General features: G+C 38.1%; 1 protein-coding gene across 15 annotated transcripts in view; it reads left to right on the forward strand.

The window, feature by feature from the left end:
• ATP8B4 (ATPase phospholipid transporting 8B4 (putative)) overlaps window positions 1-20,181 on the forward strand; it is a 255,880-nt gene that overhangs the window by 79,345 nt on the left and 156,354 nt on the right. For 13 of the 15 annotated variants that reach the window (XM_042988887.1, XM_015537428.2, XM_042988899.1 and 10 more), the window contains 2 exons: window positions 455-553; window positions 4,417-4,478. The exons of the other annotated variants lie outside the window; for them this stretch is intronic. In XM_042988887.1, coding sequence (XP_042844821.1) covers window positions 455-553; window positions 4,417-4,478 — 161 coding nt within the window. The remainder of the gene's footprint in view (window positions 1-454; window positions 554-4,416; window positions 4,479-20,181) is intronic. 15 annotated transcript variants of the gene reach the window in all.

The raw sequence follows: 20,181 nt of genomic DNA on the forward strand, positions 1-20,181 counted from the left end.
ACATAATCTAACTCAATGAACTTTTCTGAATGTCAAATGACATAATTTATGAAAAGTACTTGCTTGGTGCAGGGTAGATGGCTCAAAGAATCTCTTTTGGAATTGGCGAGAAGTTAGTAAAAACTTGTTAAAAGTTGAGATGAGAAGCTGAGAATAGAGAAGTGACATTTGTCATACTGGGGAAAGATCATTATCTGAAGGATTTCAAGAAGCTTACTTCTCAACTTGCTATAAAAATTTTATTTTTTGTCAAGTAGTCTGAAAATTCATTCAGTGATACTTCCGTGTGTCTTATAAGTTAATGAAAGTACTTAAATTATTGAAAGTTATTCTACATTTGTACAAATAACTGAGTATAATCTTACTACTTTCTGTGTGTCAGATATAATGACAAAATTTGGAAGATGTATTTTCTAACTTAAAAGCCCTAAACTATTTGAAATGTTTGTTTCAGCTGATTCCAGAAATCTCTTCCTTGACCTGGTTTACCACCATGGTGCCTTTGGTCCTGGTGATAACTATGACAGCTGTCAAAGATGCCACAGATGACTATGTGAGTATTTACTTTTGAGCATTCTTGAGTTATCAATTTCAATTGTGACCTCCCAGAAATAAAAAAAATAGAGATCTATTTGAAATTTTTGAATGGAGCTCTTCTGCTTAATATTACATAAAACTCTTTTGCTGTTTGTTCAGTGACTAATACAGATGTCATAGAACCAGAGCCTGTTTAAGTTGAAAGCAAGAGGACTTGAAAAATTAGACTTACTCCCTCATTTTACAGATGAGGAAACCAAGGTTTCTAAAGAACCAGTGATATGTTAATGATCAGACAGGCAATTAATGGTAAGATCAGAATTACAACACAAACCTCCTTCTACCCAGTGAAGTATTATTTATCTTATATGTCTTTCTCTAAGTTTTGAGAATTGGTAGATATTTGGTGCTCTCACATCCTCTGCTCATTATACCAGGAGTTGCAAAGTCAAATCACTTCAAAAGTCAGGCAACTAATGTAAATAGTGAAATATAAAGCAGTAGAGACTTTTGAAGTCTGCATAAGCCAAGGGAGGTCATTCAAATTCAAAGATTTAAAAACAGTCTCAAGGAAGCCAAATGTTCTACATTTAGAGAAGTTATATTCTCACTCTCGGTGATTGTATGTGTGCTAGCCTTAATAACTGTCTATATGCCAATGACTTACGTATTTTTATTCCTAGTCTAGGCCTCTCCTGTGAACTCATACCCATATTTCCTGTTGTCTATTTTTAACTTATATATGTCTTTAAAGTGAGTGTCTTGTAGATAGCATATAGTTAGGTAATGATTTTTTATGCAATCTGAAAATCTCTTAATTGGAATGTTTAACCCATTTATATTTAATGTGATTAGACTTAAATCTATTATCTTGCTACTGTTTTCTGTATGCCTCATTGATTCTTTGTTCCATTTTTCCTCTTTTAGATTATTTTTGTGATTTCTTCTTATCTTTATTATTAGCTTTATAGGCCTATATGGTGGTTGTTCTAGGGTTTAACTTATAGTCTACCTGGGGCAGTGTGGCTTTTGAACCCTTATTCATACCACTCTGTGCTAAGGGGTGTGTCTTTGTATACCATGTATCTGTAGGATATATAAGATATGACTCTTTTTTTTTTAAGAATTATTTATTTGTTTTTGAGAGAGAGAGAGAAAGGGCATGAGCAGGGGAGGGGCAGAGAGAGGGAGAGAGAGAGAATCCCAAGTAGGTTCTGCATGGGCTTAATTGACTGAGCCACCCAGGCAACCCTGATTCTCTTCATTTTTAGTGAAGTGCCTCATGTATTTCATGGTTAGCATTGTGACTGTAACCTTTGAGGCAGGATTTTTAACTAACACACAGGACCTGTTCATACTAATGAATCATGTCACTTAAAAGTGGTCAGCTTGGAATTTATTCATTCCTATAAGGTTGCCATTGTTCAAAGTACTTTGAAGCTCATTGTAAAGAATTGTCTTCATGGCCATTGTACAAGGTACAGAAGAAAGCCAATCTCATGATTTTGTGTTCACCCAGCTTTGGAAACAAATGCTATCTCTCAAGCCCCTAAAAAATGTATTCACCCTACCTGCTTTCTAAGAGAAGCTTTTATATATTTCCAAACATAAAGCATCCCTTCAGGTCTTTAAATAGCTCCATCTTCAAAGAATAGAGGACATTCTAAAGAATGGACTGTAATCTCCAAGAAATTCTAGGAGAGGAAATTTTAACCATGATTTGAGTAATGGCAACTTTGGAGTAAATGTATGTCTTCTCCACAATAGCTGATCTTTCTGGGAAATAATATTTATTTATATGCTTAAGTGTCTACATATTGGGGTAAATGTCTTATTCATTATAGTCACATTTCATAGAAGAATAAAATGGTAGAGTAGAAAGAACATGGGCTTTAAAGAAAGACTCCTTACCCTGTTACTTACTGTAACTGTAACTTACTGTTCTAACAGTATGAAATGAGGGAAACCACTTCTCTGGACCCTTCCTTGTCTGTATAATGTTGTTAATGATACCAGAACTGTTGGAAGGACAATATGAGATGCTATGTATAAAGCATGTGGCACAGAGCCTGTCTTGCAGTGGGGATACAATCAGTGCTAGTACTCTGCTCCCTTCCTGTCCTGGGCAATTCCCCTTTAAGCCTTTCTACTACCATTTCTAGTCCTACCAGACTCCATTTGTTCCAATACCAAGACTTCTTGGCAAAACCTGAGCTGAAGTGAGAGTGACTTATTTTAAGGCCCAGGGAATAGGCTCCTCAGCTTGCAGGGGGGTGAACTGTTTGGCCCTTTTCTGTGATTCCCAACTAGTCAATTTTGGGGATTGTTTTCAGGTTTGATACAGATGTGACTAAATTCTAAGTCTCCTTTTGTCTTTATTGCAGTTAATGCTTGAATATGCTTTTATTTTTGTGATGATATGTGTGGGTCCAATAACCAGATATATTTATCAGTCAGGGTCTTGACAGAAAAGAGACGTCACCCTGAAATGAGAAAGATTGGAGAAAGATTAATAATGAAGGCACTATTTACAAAAGGGCAAAAGAAAAGTGGTCAAAGAAAAGCACATAGTGTAGCAATATGGATGGCAATACTACTTCTTGGTCTGAAGGGGCAATGGGAGGAAGCAATTACCTGTATCTGAGGGCTGCTCATGGCACCTGGGGCTCTCTGTAACTCAGCTTGAATGAGGCCAGGCAGAAAAATACCCCCATTTCACTCTCCTCTGGCTACTCTGATCTTCTGCCACCTTTGGCCAAACCCAACCAGGAGCCAGAGGGTAAGGATCTTATGGGTCAGCTTCCCATGACAGAGGGCAGAGTGGAGAAGGATGGGGTGTGAACACAGAGGAGCAAACAGAATATCCAGCACCCACATCAAATGATATACTCAGAAAAAATAATATTTCTGCTGGTGAGAAATTTGCATGCCAATGATGGGTTGATTTAATTTACTCTTCTATTGATTTTGTAAATTTTTTCATGTTAACAAATGTTAAATATCTTGTTTTTCCTGATAATATACATTAACTTACACCTGGAAATCAGTGTAATTGCATGCACTGGGCATGGCAGAATAGATTGGGATGGGTTTGGGAAAGATATTGAAAAAGAGAAGGGATGGTTGGAGCATTTTATATGTTGTGATATTGGTACAATGTTTTGAATTTTTTAAATGAAAACACTAATCTTGATGATAGTCTTATCTGAATGACTGCTAATTTATGAGTTTAGTAGAGGGTTCATAATATTTAGACTCTTCTAAGCAATGTAAGATGTTTACATTACTAGAATATACAATAAGAAATAGTATCACTTGGGCATAAAAAACAAATCCATACCAAATGTTGTTCAGTATTGTATTTTGAGTTTTGTTTTAAAGGCTCAGTATTTCATATTACTGTTAGCAATTAGAATTTCTGGAGAATAAGAATACATGTTATTACAAGTAATTTCTTGGCTTCAAGGAAATCCATAAAACAGAATGACTGATGTTCCAATAAAGTATTGAGCACATATGTAAGAAAAATGGAAGCCTCTATTCCTTATTGAGGACTTCAAAATGTATAGTTTTCTAGAACCATGTGGCAGAGTAAAGGGAATACTGTCTTCTTAGAAGCACCTAAAAATGTGTGGGAATTAGAAGAGCATGTGGCTACACTTGTTGCATTGGTAGCATCCAGAGTAAGGGTTAGTGAGAAGGGTATTGATTAAGATTTAGAACACATGGAGCTGGGTTCATGGTAAGTATAAACTGGCTAATTTTGGATCGATGGTGAAATTGTCCAAACAGATGAACTCAAAAGTATTTTCAGTGTTCCTATTTGTGCTGACAAAGCATGATTTAATATATTTTTTTCACAAACATTTTGACTTTCAGTTTCGCCATAAGAGTGATAATCAAGTGAATAATCGGCTATCTGAAGTGCTCATCGACAGCAAGTAAGAAAGACATTTTTGGGTTATTTTTAAGATTTTGGGGACCATAAAATGATCTTGACAATTGGTGGTTTTCTCTTTTAATTAAGTATATGTTACTTTTCCCTTTCAATTTGTTAAAAACTGCAGTGTAAGTCCATTTTATCTATATGGCTTATTTAAATGTTCAGCTGGTGCTTGTGCTACCTACTCAACATCAAATCCCTATGGAGTTTGTTTTGTGGACACAGGCAAATCATTATCACTTTTCATCTCTGGATCTAATACTGCTTAGACTTGACACTTCTGTAATGTCTTGTATGTCATAGACGTTTTATAAGGATTTGAATTATTTAATTTGGTAATTTCTGGGGAATATTGCTAGAAAGACTTTGACTCATTACTGTATTAAATGAATCTTGGATTTACTTGATAGTTAAATTTAGAATGGAATATTCACCATAACAGATTTTTTATTCCTCTTAAATTGATAAATACTTATGGGAATGGTTCTTGGATTTGAAATGCTTTAAAACATGTATTTACACACTAATAACAGCAAAAACACCTCCATAAAACTTAGCAAAATTTCAAGCCTTCATTGCATGGTTTCTTACTCTTTGTCCCTTTTTTTGCTAATAATAACATGTGACAAAGGAAACTGGCTATGATATACTTCGTTCTGGTGGTCAGTCACATCTGCCAGTGCTTTTGAATCATTTGGATACTGTGAGGACAGTTTTTTTTTAAAGGAATATCATAAAATGAAGTAATCATGTGAGATGGGAAATTCCAAGAAATGATAGAGATACCAAGAGGGACTAGGTATAATCTAGACAATAATTGGTAGGATTGAAGTAATTAATCTCCATAACTAAATTATTGACTGATCACTAATAACATAATGAATACATATAGTTTTTTCTGTATTTGCTTGCTTTAGAAAATAGTGTTAATGTACAATGAAGGAAAAGGATCTTAATATAAAATTATAGTGGTTAGAGACAGAGCCTCTGAAGGGGTGATTCTGGTGGGACACAGATAAGCCATAAAGATGCCTGGAACCATGTGGTTCATTTCCAATGTTAGCAGGTTTTGGATTGTTGCCACTGGAGCATGGTGTTTAAAAGCATGAGTTTTGCACTCTGAGAGACATTAAATATGAGTTTAGTACTGACCCTAAACAATTCTGTGGTCTACAACAAATTCTTAAGAGGTGGTGAATCTTTTTTTTTTTTAATATATGAAATTTATTGTCAAGAGGTGGTGAATCTTTGTAAGCTAATGCAATACGTGGCTTTGAGCCACTGTTGCATATCTTGACTTTCTCAAGCCTTACAGTTCTGACTGGATATTAGATCTGACAATATGATATAACTAATTCCCCAAGGAACATTTGATAACAAATCTTACTCCTTTGAAGTATCACCTCATATAAAGTATGTTTAAAATGTACAATTACATAATGAATTTGAAATAATGGCCCTAGCATATCTTTAATGTCCCCCCAAATTACCAGTTAAATCTTGTGGCAGTACCTTGGGGCATTAATTAGAGGCCAAGGGATTTATCTAGGAACTTAGATATTCAGAAACTCGATGATTGTATGTCTCCCACACATGCTATCTATCATTATCATTATTGTTAGAAGTAGTATTAGTGTTACTTTCTTGTGGTTTCATTTAGCTTTCTGTTGATTCCTCATGAAGTAACATCTCTTTGTAGTTCAATGTGGTGTGATGTTTTAGTATGTATTGTTGCTGATCATGTAAAATTGACAGGAGAAGCATATATCATTGAGTATGGAGTGTTCCTTAAGATTCAGTAAAAAATCAGGCCAGATTTTCCATTTAGAAGATGGCTCTTTACTGTGAAATCCTCTAGGGCAGGGGTCATCTCTTGATCACATCTGTGTCCCTTGAACTTAGCACAATGTATATTGAATTTTCGAACTGAGCGGTAACAAGTATTCTTGCTGAGAGAGCAATATGCTAGAGTAGCTTGATCTATCTAATGTTGCTCAGTTGCATCACTGGCCAATTCCAGTGGCTGGGGTGGTGGTCTTTGTACAATATGCTCACGCTACAGAAACTGGCTTTCCATTTTTTGGATTTTGAAAAGTTGGAAAGATCAAATGGGCTCAGATCTGAGACAGTCAAGCTTCAAGTCCTCCCTTGAAGCTGGTGATTGTAGAGGATACTGTTGGGGCTCTGCACAGACCCTCACTATCTTCTGTACTCATCCCCAGCTTCAATTTGCATTGCTTGTAAGCACTTGCACCTGCTGTTTTCTTCCAGAGCACTGCCCTTGAACTGCTGGAGTCAGTGACTGGTGGGTGAAGGAGTGTGAAAGAGCAGCACCCCTGCCTCAATTAGACAAGCTCTGAGGTTAATTTGTACTCTCAACCACTCCTTTAGATCAGACAGAGGATGGGACTTGGCATGCAGTCACACCCTGTGTAGTTTTTTTCCCTTTCCCTGTGTTGTGTCTCATGTCCCTTACCAGTTTCTCCTGGAAGTACTTTCCTAATGAGACACTTGCATGTGAATCCTTATCTCAGGATCTGCTTCCAGGGAACCTGATGTGAGACAGTAGTGAATGCATACTAGATCCCATTGCAATGTTAATGGAAAATGTTAAGAAAGTGCTTTTGGGTCTATTCTTGGCACCTGTGGGTTGTGATCCAGTAATAAAGTAAGATGCCTGGAGGGGATCAGGGGAGTACAAGTGTTGCTGGAGGTGAGTGTCAGAGTGGGGTGTATGCCAGGTCCATGTGGCTACCTTTGTGTGCTGCTGGCAGAAGGTCTGGAACTACTGTACCATTTGCTGATGGCATGTATGAATACCAATAGCTATCTTCGTGTTTCTCCAGAGAAGGTTTCAAGCAGTGCTAAAATCTTTAACCAGTGTAGAAGCAACTGGGCAGGTGAGGGGCAATGATAGGTCTTGGACTTGTGGTCTTTGCACTAGGGCAGGAGCCATCATTGGCTTGTCTTGGAAAGAGGGGAGGCATGGTTAGCCTCAGGCTGGAGATTTTTAAGGGGAAAGAGGTGGGAAGAAAGCACTAGTCAGGAAACCTGGATTCATGTGTGAGTTTGAGCAATTAATTTTCCTTCTGGGCTTCTTTCTGCTGTGCTCAGAAGTGAGGAAGTTGGGCAGGTACATTCAGATTCGATATGTATTTATTGAGCAACTACCCTGTGTGAGCTCCAGTGCTTCCAAGTTTAACTTGCATAAAAAAACCCAAAGTGTGGGTAACAGTGCTCCATTTTAGAGATGAAGTGATTAGCCCTGAGAGGGAGTGACTTGTCCAGGGTCCCATGGCAAGTGAGAGCCTAAATTAGTAGCCTGAAATCTACTCATTCATGAAGAGGTATGTAAGTGTGGACTTTGTGGTATGATCCTGTCTTCACTATTTATTTTGTATTTGAAGGGCTTTGTATACAATTACAGGAATATAACATAGTTACATAATATATATGTAGTTTATCTGTATGTAATATACATTTGTATTATATACATTACTCCTCTAACATTGTTAGGATTGTGTGAGCTGTAATGCTAAGCACTGTAAACCTGGGTCACAAAATAAATAGAGCAATAAAACCCTTTCTTTTATAAACTTCCTTTTCAATTTCACTTTTTTTTTATGTTGTTACTCATATTCTTTTTAAATCAGTACCAATCTTCTGTATCTGCAATCTCTTACAATATGTAAAGTGCTTAAGAAATACATGTTGTATTAGCCTTTGACAAAATTTGCTGACTTTGGTTTTAAAACTAAGTAGGGGTGGCATGATTCCATATTGTAGAAATGATTGTGATTGCTAAATATAAGTGCATATTTTTGCCCCAAGCCATGAAATACAGTAGCCCTCCTTTCTCTGCACTTGTATTTTCCATGGTATTGGTTACCCATGCTCAACCATGGTCTGGAAGCAGGTGACCTAATTTCTGACATATCAGTAGAAGGTCAGTAGTAGCCTAGTGCTACATTACAGTGCCTGCATTATTCACCTTACTTCATCTCATCATGTGGGCATTTTGTCATCTCACATCATCACAAGAAGAAGGGTGAGTGTGGTATAATAGGATATTTTGAGAGAGAGAGATCACATTCACATAACTTTAAGTATATTGTTAGAATTGTTCTATTTTATTACTAGTTAATGCTATTAATCTCTTACTGTGTCTAATTTGTAAATTAAACTTTATCATAGGTTTGTGTGTATAGGAAAAAATATAGTATAGGGTTCGGTGCTATCTGCAGTTTGAAGCATCCACTAGGGGTCTTGGAATGTGTCCCCTGCAGATAAGGGGGGACTCCTGTACCATTTGCTGATGGCATGTATGAATACCAATAGCTATCTTAGTGTTTCTTGAGATGGTACCTCAAATTATGCTAATATCCTTGACTACTGCGGGAGCAACTGGCAAGTGAGGGGCAATGAGAGGGAGTGTGATAGTCCCTGCAGAGGTTATCCTACTTGATGCCCCTCAACCTGGGCTGCACATTGCATCAGTGCCCCTGCAACTCCAGAGTAATGAAATAAGGGTCTTGGAGATGATACCCTGGTGTTTTTTAAGTTTCCATGATGATTCTATGCAGATACAGTTGAGAACTTCTAATCAAATCCATTGCTATGTCCATATATGAATCTCTGTCTGTATTTGTCTAATTTGGAAAGACATCCAAGGAAGGGAATTCCATTAATTTTGAAAATGGTAAGCATGGTTTTTCCACATAATAAATATCCTTACAATGAAATATTGTAAATGATTCTTGACAGAATATAAAATTCTGTAATGCTTATTTATGTGTTTTGTCCTCTCTGTGGAATCATTTTATTACTTTCACATATTTATGCAACTTCCAATTTTTGTAGTTCTCTCCCATCAGTGTTTCTAGTCATAGGGATTTTGGACAAGGTGAAGAGTATACAGATTGACTGTTACTCAGTTAGGCAGCCACTAGCCCCATGTGGCTACTGAACACTGGCAGTGTGGCAGGTGCAAGTAAGATGTGCTGTTAAGTATAAAGTATATACCAGATTTTGAAGACTTAGTACCAAAAAGGGAATGTAAGATGCATCATTAATAATTTTTTTACATCGGGGGGGGGTACCTGAGGGGGGCTCAGTCGCTTAAGTGTCCGACTTCAACTCAGGTCATGATCTCACAGTTCGTGAGTTTGAGCTCTGCACTGGGCTCTGCACTGACAGTGTGGCGCCTACTTGGGATTCTCTCTCTCTCTCCGCCACTCTCCCACTCGCTCATCCACTTTTTTTTCTCTCTCAAAGTAAATAAATAAACTTAAAAAATAATGTTTATATTGGTTCCATTTTGAAATATTTTCTATATATTGGTTAAATAAAAACATTATTAAAATGAAATTTACCTGTTTTTTAAATGTGTCATTTTTCTTTCATTTTTTATTTTAATTCCAATGTAGTTAACAGTGTGATATTAATTTCAGGTGTATAATACACTGATTCAACACTTCCATACAACAACCAGTGTTCATCAAGATGAGGGTACTCTTAATCTCCTTCATCTATTTTACCTGTCCTGTCATTGACCTCCCCACTGGTAACCATCTGTTTGTTCTCTGCAGTTAAGAGTCTATTTTTCTTTTTTCTTTTTTATTTTTTTTTGGTTCCTTTGTCTCTTTCTTGGTTCATTTGTTTTGTTGCTTAAATTCCACATATGAGTGAAGTAATATGGTATTTGTCTTTCTCTTATGGCTTATTTCAGTTAGCAGTATACTCTAGATCCATCTATGGTGTTGCAAATGGCAAGATTTCATTCTTTTTTTATGGCTGTGTAATATTCCATTGTATATATCTACATATATATATAGATACATATCTATACATATCTACATATATATATATATATTCTTCTTTATCCATTCATGTATTGATGAATACTTGGGCTCTTCCATAATTTGGCTATTGTAAATAATGCTACAGTAAACATATGGGTACATATACCCCTTTGAATTAACTGTTTTTGTATTCTTTGGGTAAATACTCAATAGTGTGATTACTGGATTGTAGGGTAGTTCTATTTTTAATTTAAAAAATTGTTTAACTGTTTACTTATTTTTGAGAGTGTCAGCAGGGGAGGGGCAGAGAGAGAAGGAGACACAGAATCTGAAGCAGGCTCCAGGCTCTGAGCCTTTAGCCCAGCGCCCAACACAGGGCTTGAACCCACAAACCACAAGATCATAACCTGAGCCGAAGTCAGACGCTTAACTGACTGGGCCATCTAGGCACCCCTATTTTTAATTTTTTGAGGAGCCTCTGTATTGTCTTCCACAGTGGTTACGCCAGTTTGCGTTCTCAGCAACAGTGCAGGAGGGTTCCTTTTCCTCCACATCCTCTCCAACACTTGTTGTTTCTTGTGTTTTTGATTTTAGCCATTAAGACAGGTATGAGGTGATATTTCATTGTGGTTTTGATTAGCATTTCACTGATGATGAGTGATGTTGAACATCTTTTCATGTGTCTGTTGGCCATCTTAATGTCTTCTTTGGAGAAATGTCTGCTTGTGTCTTCTGCCCGTTTTTGATTGGATTATTTGTGTGTGTGTGTGTGTGTGTGTGTGTGTGTGTGTGTGTATAGTTGTATAAGTTCTTCATATATTTTGGATAGTAACCTTTTATCTGACCTATCATTTGCAAATATTTTCTCTCATTCAGTAGGCTGTCTTTCAGTTTTGTTGATTCTTTGCTTTGCTGTGCAGAAGCTTTTTATTTTGATGTACTCCAAATAGTTAAATTTTGCTTTTGTTTCCCTTGCTTTAGGATACATATGTAGAAAAATGTTTTTATGCTGATGCCGGAGAAATTACTGCTTGTGCTCTCTTCTAGGATTTTTATGATTTCAGGCCTTACTCTTTGGTACTTGATCCATTTTGAGTTTATTTTGGTGAATGGTATCAGAAAATGGGTCAGTTTCATTCTTTTGCATGTAGCTGTCCAGTTTTCCCATTACCATTTGTTGAAGAGACTTTTTCCCATTGCATACTCTGGCCTCCTTTGTTAATTAATTGAACATAAAATTGGGGGTTTGGGCCTCTGTTCTGTTCCATTGATCTATATGTCTATTTTTGTGCCAATACCATACTATTTTCATTACAAGAGCTTTGTAAGATGACTTGAAATCTGGGATTGTGATACCTCCAGTTTTATTTTTCTTTTTCAAGATTGCTTTGGCTATTGGGGGTCTTTTGTGGTTCCATACAAATTTTTGGATTGTTTGTTCTAGTTCTGTGGAAAATGCTGTTGGTATTTTGATATGGATTGCATTAAATCTGTAGATTGTTTGGGGTAGTATAGACATTTTAACATTATTTGTTCTTCCAGCCCATGAGAATATAATGTCTTTCCATTTGTTTGTGTCCTCTTCAATTTCTTTCATCAGTGTTTTATACTTTTCAGAGTACAAGTCTTTCACTTCCTAGGTATTTTATTATTTTGGTGTCATTTTAAATGGGGCTGTTTTCTTAATTTCTCTTTATGCTGCTTCATTATTAGTGTATTAAAATGCAACAGATTTCTGTAAAGTGATTTTGTATCCTGTGACTCTACTGAATTAATTTATCGGTTCTACTAGTTTTCTGGTGGAATCTTTAGGGTTTTCTACCTAAGGTATCAGATACCTGTAAATATCAAGTACCTGCAAATAGTGAAAGTTGTATTTCTCTGCTACCATTTCAGATTCCTTTTATTCATTTTTTTGTTGTCAGACTGCTATGGCTAGGATTTGCAGTACTATGTGGAATAAAAATGGTGAGAATGGACATCCTTGTCTTGTTCCTGACCTTAGGAGGAAAAATTTAAACATTTTTTGAATGTGGCTACTAGAAAATTTAAAATTACTTACATAGTCCACATTTTTGGGTGGTATTCTATTTCTACTGGATGACATTGCTCTATACGACGCGTTTAGGTATGTGTGAGAGAACTGAGCAGAGAAGAAAATGAAGTCTGTGCTACAAGCCTAGTCTCCTGATTCTCAGGCCCAGATTTTCTGTGCAATCTTCCAGGCTGCCAGCATTGTTGTTTGTGTCACTATAAACAAATAGGGTCAGTGTCATTTTTGTTAATATTTAATTTCCCTGACATCTTCTGAACTTACACTTGTGCATTAGAGCAATGTGAGTTCAGGTGCTGCAATGCAATTAGCTTTGAGTCTGGATGTTTCCTTGACACCTCTAGATTTTAAATGGCTTCTGACCATCAACTTTCTGTATAACACGTTTCATTTATAATTCCTGAGCATCAATAAATATTGCTTAAATCTATCAAGCTCTTTTATGGAACCATTCCCATCAACCTTATTCATCTTTTTTCTTATTCTTGGAAACTTTTTTGAATTGATCCCTTTTCCATAAGACTGAGTTTTTGTAATATATTTATAAAACTCACAAAAGATGATTATATGAACACATTATTTCCTATGTGAGGTAGTGAGAACTTGAAGCACTCTTACTCAGTTCACTGATGACAACCTTTATCAGAGAATCCTGGATTTAAGTGTGAGTAAGACTAGGTTGAGCATACTGACTGAACCCTGGGAGGTTTCAGTTCCATCAAACATGATGGTTTCCTGAGTCAAACCATCACCACCTAAGTTCTAAGTTTATTTCTTATTAATCACAGCACAGCATGAAAAAACCCCACAAAATATTCTGCTTTAAAAAATGTATTAGTGACATATGTAAATCCGCAAACAGCAATAATTTAAAACAGTTTAAATTTTATATTACAATTGCTAGCTATATAGCACTCATATATTATATGTATGCATCAGTTCTGAACTACAGAGCTCCTAGAGGGAAATTTGGGCAGTGATTCAGAAGTGTGGCTAGTAGATCCTTCAGGAAGCTCTGAAGGAACTCTTCCCATCTTCCTTGTCCTGCCAGATTAAACGTATATGGACATATGGTCAAAAAAATCTATCATTTGCTGCTGAATTCTTGGGAAAAAACTTAGGAGAGGGAGACTTCGTGTATGGTATTCCCCTCTGCTAGATTTGATTCCAAATGTCAGTCTTGGGTAAAAGTGGATTATTGTTCTTACTAAATATGCTTTCTTTCTCTCCTTGAGCACCTGCAACAAAAAATACCAAAGGTCGTTGAATTTAATGAGCCTGAAGCTGACACATACTTAGCTTGTCTGTGTGTTTCTTGTAAGTGGGGGAGTAGGAGTACTTGAGGGCCTGGGGTTCTGTTGATCACGTGGAAGCACCAGTACCTGCACTGAGTTACCTCCTCTTTATCTGGATTTGTAGGCTTACAATCAGAGTGGAGACTTTTGTGGTTAAATGCAGGCAGAATACAAACTCTGAGTTTATCTCCACCTCATCCAGATAATTTATATGTTATGATGGTACCTTTGGGTCTATGGGACAGCTATTTAGGGTCTATATGAAGAGACCCACATATTTAAGAGGAAAATTTGAGGTGAAAATCTTGATTCTTTTTTCTTTTTATTATTTTTTTAATATGAAATTTATTGTCAAATTGGTTTCCATACAACACCCAGTGCTCATTCCAACAGGTCCCCTCCTCAATACCTATCACCCACTCTCCCCTCCCTCCCACCTCCCATCAACCCTCAGTTTATTCTCAGTTTTTAAGAGTCTCTTATGTTTTGGCTCCCTCCCTCTGTAACCTTTTTTTTTCCCTTCCCCTCTCCCATGTTCTTCTGCTAAGTTTCTCAGGATCCATATATGAGTGAAAACATATGGTATGTGTCTTTCTCTGTGTGACTTATTTCACTTAGCATCACACTCTCCAGTTCCATCCACATTGCTACAAAAGGCCAAATTTCATTGTTTCTCATTGCCATGTAGTATTCCATTGTGTATATAAGCCACAATTTCTTTATCCATTCATCAGTTGATGGACATTTAGGCTCTATCCATAATTTGGCTATTGTTGAAAGTGTTGCTATAAACATTGGGGTACAAGTGCCACTATGCATCAGAACTCCTGTATCCCTTGGGTAAATTCCTAGCAGTGCTATTGCTGGGTCATAGGGTAGATCTTTTAATTTTTTGAGGAACCTCCACACTGTTTTCCAGAGTGGCTGCACCAGTTTGCATTCCCACCAACAGTGCAAGAGGGTTCCCGTTTCTCCACATCCTCTCCAGCATCTATCATCTCCTGATTGTTCATTTTAGCCACTCTGACTGGTGTGAGGTGGTATCTGAGTGTGGTTTTGATTTGTATTTCCTTGATAAGGAGTGATGTTGAGCATCTTTTCATGTGCCTGTTGTCCATCTGGTTGTCTTCTTTAGAGAAGTGTCTCTTCATGTTTTCTGCCCATTTCTTCACTTGCTGAAGAAATTTCTTCACTGGTATTTGTTTTTTGGGTGTGGAGTTTGGTGAGTTCTTTATAGATTTTGGATACTAGCCTTTTGTCTGATATGTCATTTGCAAATATCTTTTCCCATTCCGTTGGTTGCCTTTTAGTTTTGTTGGTTGTTTCCTTTGCTGTTTATCTTCATAAGGTCCCAGTAATTCACTTTTGCTTTTAATTCCCTTGCCTTTGGGGATGTGTTGAGTAAGAGATTGCTACGCCTGAGGTCAGAGAGGTCTTTTCCTGCTTTCTCCTCTAAGGTTTTGATGGTTTCCTGTCTCACATTCAGGTCCCTTATCCATTTTGAGTTTATTTTTGTGAATGGTGTGAGAAAGTGGTCTAGTTTCAACCTTCTGCATGTTGCTGTCCAGTTCTCCCAGCATGATTTGTTAAAGAGACTTTTTTCCATTGGATATTCTTTCCTGCTTTGTCAAAAGATTAGTTGGCCATACTTTTGTGGATCCAATTCTGGAGTCTCTATTCTATTCCATTGGTCTATGTGCCTGTTTTAGTGCCAATACCATGCTGTCTTGGTGATTACAGCTTTGTAGTAGAGGCTAACATCTGGGATTGTGATGCCTCCTGCTTTGGTCTTCTTCTTCAAAATTACTTTGGCTATTGGGGGCCTTTTGTGGTTCCATACAAATTTTAGGATTGCTTGTTCTAGCTTTGAGAAGAATGCTGGTGCAATTTTGTTTGGGATTGCATTGAATGTGTAGATTGCTTTAAGCAGTATTGACATTTTAAAACTATTTATTCTTCCAACCCATGAGCACGGAATGTTGTTCTATTTCTTTATATCTTCTTCAATTTCTTTCATAAGCTTTCTATAATTTTCAGCATACAGATCTTTTACATCTTTGGTTAGGTTTATTCCTAGGTATTTTATGCTTCTTGGTGCAATTGTGAATGGGATAAGTTTCTTTATTTGTCTTTCTGTTGCTTCATTATTAGTGTATAAGAATGCAACTGAGGGGCGCCTGGGTGGCGCAGTCGGTTAGGCGTCTGACTTCAGCCAGGTCACGATCTCGCGGTCCGTGGGTTTGAGCCCCGCGTCGGGCTCTGGGCTGATGGCTCGGAGACTGGAGCCTGTTTCTGATTCTGTGTCTCCCTCTCTCTCTGCCCCTCCCCCGTTCATGCTCTGTCTCTCTCTCTGTCCCAAAAATAAATAAAAAACGTTGAAAAAAAAATTAAAAAAAAAATAAAAAAAATAAAAAAAAAGAATGCAACTGAGTTCTGTACATTGATTTTGTATCCTGCGACTTTGCTGAATTCATGTATCAGTTCTAGCAGACTTTGGTGGAGTCTCTCGGGTTTTCCATGTATGATATCATGTCATCTGCAAAAAGTGAAAGCTTGACTTCATCTTTGCCAATTTTGATGCCTTTGATTTCCTTTTGTTGTCTGATTGCTGATGCTAGCACTTCCAACACTATGTTAAACAACAGTGGTGAGAGTGGGCATCCCTGTCGTGTTCCTGATCTCAGGGAAAAAGCTCTCAGTTTTTCCCCATTGAGAATGATATTAGCTGTGGGCTTTTCATAAATGGCTTTTATGAGGTTTAAGTATGTTTTTTCTATCCCGACTTTCTCGAGGGTTTTTATCAAGAAAGGATGCTGAATTTTGTAAAATGCTTTTTCTGCATCTATCGACAGGATCTTCATGGTTCTTTTCTTTTATTAATGTGATGTATCACATTGATTGATTTGCGAATGTTGAACCAGTCATGCATCCCAGGAATGAATCCCACCTGATCATGGTGAATAATTCTTTTTATATGCTGTTGAATTTGATTTGCTAGTATCTTATTGAGAATTTTTGCATCCATATTCATCAGGGATATTGGCCTGTAGTTCTCTTTTTTTGCCTGGTCTCTGTCTGGCTTAGGAATCCAAGTAATGCTGGCTTCATAGAATGAGTCTGGAAGTTTTCATTCCCTTTCTATTTTTTGGAACAGCTTGAGAGGTATAGGTATTATCTCTGCTTTAAATATCTGGTAGAATCCCCCTGGGAAGCCATCTGGTCCTGGACTCTTATTTTTTGGGAGATTTTTGATAACTGATTCAATTTCTTCGCTGGTTATGGGTCTGTTCAAGTTTTCTATTTCTTCTTGTTTGAGTTTTGGAAGTGTGTGGGTGCTTAGGAATTTGTCCATTTCTTCGAAGTTGTCCAGTTTGTTGGCATATAGTTTTTCATAGTATTCCCTGATAATTGCTTGTATTTCTGAGGGATTGGTTGTAATAATTCCATTTTCATTCATGATGTTATCTATTTGGGTCATCTCCCTTTTCTTTTTGAGAAGCCTGGCTAGAGGTTTATCAATTTTGTTTATGTTTTCAAAAAACCAACTGTTGGTTTCATTGATCTGGTCTACAGTTTTTTTTTTTTAGATTCTATATTGTTTATTTCTCCTCTGATTTTTATTATTTCACTTCTTCTGCTGGGTTTGGGGTGTCTTTGCTGCTCTACTTCTATTTCCTTTAGGTGTGCTGTTAGATTTTGTATTTGGGATTTTTCTTGTTTCTTGAGATATCCTAGATTGCAATGTATTTTCCTCTCAGGACTGCCTTCGCTGCATCCCAAAGCGTTTGGATTGTTGTATTTTCATTTTCGTTTGTTTCCATATATTTTTTGATTTCTTCTCTAATTGCCTGGTTGTTCTTTAACCTCCCTGCTTTTGGAGGTTTTCCAGACTTTTTCCTGTGGTTGATTTCAAGCTTCATAGCATTGTGGTCTGAAAGTATGCGTGGTATGATTTCAATTCTTGTATACTTATGAAGGGCTGTTTTGTGACCCAGTATGTGATCTATCTTGGAGAATGTTCCATGTGCACTCAAGAAGAAATTATATTCTGTTGCTTTGGGATGCAGAGTTCTAAATATATCTGTCAAGTCCATCTGATCCAATGTATCATTCAGGGCCCTTGTTTCTTTATTGACCGTGTGTCTAGATGATCTATCCATTGTTTTAAGTGGAGTGTTAAAGTCCCCTGCAATGACCACATTCTTATCAATAAGGTTGCTTATGTTTGTGAGTAATTGTTTTATATATTTGGGGCCTCCAGTATTCGGCGCATAGACATTTATAATTGTTAGCTCTTCATGATGGATAGTCCCTGTAATTATTATATAATGCCCTTCTTCATCTCTTGTTACAGCCTGTAACTTAAAGTCTAGTTTGTCTGATATAAGTATGGCTACTCCAGCTCTCTTTTGACTTCCAGTAGCGTGATAGATAGTTCTCCATCCCCTCACTTTCAATCTGAAGGTGTCCTCAGGTCTAAAATGAGTCTCTTGTAGATAGCAAATAGACGGGTCTTGTTTTTTTTATCCATTCTGATACCCTGTGTCTTTTGGTTGGAGCATTTAGTCCCTTTACATTCAGTGTTATTATAGAAAGATAGGGGTTTAGAGTCATTGTGATGTCTGTAGGTTTCATGCATGTAGTGATGTCTCTGGTACTTTGTGGTCTTTGCAACATTTCACTCGCAGAGTCCCCCTTAGGATCTCTTGTAGGGCTGGTTTAGTGGTGACGAATTCCTTCAGTTTTTGTTTGTTTGGGAAGACCTTTATCTCTCCTTCTATTCTAAATGACAGACTTGCTGCATAAAGGATTCTCGGCTGCATATTTTTTTCTGTTCATCACATTGAAGATCTCCTGCCATTCCTTTCTGGCCTGCCAAGTTTCAGTAGATAGGTCTGCCACTAGTCTTATGGGTCTCCCTTTGTAGGTGAGAGCCTGTTTATCCCTAGCTGCTTTCAGAATTTTCTCTTTGTCCTTGTATTTTTCCAGTTTCACTATGATAGGTCATGCAGATCTAGTGCAGATAGATAGTGAAGATAGATAGATCATGCAGATAGTGCAGAAGATCGATTCAAGCTACGTCTGAAGGGAGTTCTCTGTGCCTCTTGGATTTCAGTGCCTGTTTCCTTCCCCAGATCAGGGAAGTTCTCAACTATAATTTGTTCAAGTACACCTTCAGCCCCTTTCTCTCTCTCTTCCTCTTCTGGAATTTCTATTATACAGATATTGTTCCATTTGATTGCATCACTTAGTTCTCTCTAATTCTCCCCTCATACTCCTGGATTTTTTTATCTTTCTTTTTCTCAGACTCCTCTTTTTCCATAATTTTATCTTTTAACTCACCTATTCTCTCCTCTGCCTCTTCAATCTGAGCTGTGGCTGCCTCCATTTTATTTTGCACCTCATTTATAGCATTTTTTTTAGCTCCTCATGACTGTTTCTTAGTTCCCTGATCTCTGTAGCAATGGATTCTCTGCTGTCCTCTATACTTTTTTCAAGCCCAGTGATTAATTTTATGACTATTATTCTAAATTCTTGTTCCATTATATTGCTTAAAACCTTTTTGATCAATTCGTTAGGTGTTGCTACTTCCTGGAGTTTCTTTTGAGGAGAATTCTTCCATTTCGTCCTTTTGGGTAGTCCCTGGGGTGGCTCTAAACTTCAGGGCACTTCGCCTGTGCTGTCCAGAGTAACATGTGTTGGTGGGCAGAACCACAGACCCGATGTCTGCCCCCAGCCCACCGCTAGAGCCACAATCAGACTGTGTGTACTTTATCTTCCCCTCTCCCAGGGGCATGACTCACTGTGGAGTGGTGTGGCCCCTATCTAGGCTACTTGCACACTGCCAGGCTTGTGGTGCTGCTTCGATGGGATCTGGCGTATTAGCCGGGGTGGATCCGCAAGGTGCACAGGAGTGGGAAGGGCAGGCTCAGCTCACTTTGCTGTTTGTGGTCCCCTGCAGCACCGAGAGGGAGGCAGGCAGATTCGTCGGAGGGATGGATCCACAGAAGCACAGCATTGGGTGTTTGCGCGGTGCAAGCAAGTTCGGTGATGGGAACTGGTTCCCTTTGGGATTTCAGCTGGGGGTGAGAGAGGGAGATGGCGCTGGCCAGCGCCTTTGTCACCCGCCAAGCTCTGAGCTTTGTTCCCTGCTGAGCTCTGTCTTCCGGGGCTCAACACCTCTCCCTCCCGTTGTCCTCTAGCTCTCCTTCTTTCTGAGCAGAGCTGTGGACTTACAACATTCCAGATGTTAAGTCCCACTGGCTGTCAGAACACACTCCATCTGGCCCCTCCACTTTTGCAAGCCAGACTTGGGGGCTTTGCCTTGCTGGGCGGGCTGCCCCTCCAATGCCCCGGCTCCCTCCCGCCAGTCCATGTAGGGTGCACCGCCTTTCCTCCCTTCCCTCTTCCGTGGGCCTCTTGTCTACACTTGGCTCCGGAGAATCCATTCTGCTAGTCTTCTGGCAGTTTTCTGGGTTATTTAGGCAGATGTGGGTGGAATCTAAGCAATCGGCAGGATGCAGTGAGCCCAGTGTCCTCCTATGCCACCAT

Source organism: Panthera tigris, chromosome B3 (genome assembly GCF_018350195.1).
Source record: "Panthera tigris isolate Pti1 chromosome B3, P.tigris_Pti1_mat1.1, whole genome shotgun sequence".
In the NCBI taxonomy this organism is placed as follows: domain Eukaryota; kingdom Metazoa; phylum Chordata; class Mammalia; order Carnivora; family Felidae; genus Panthera; species Panthera tigris.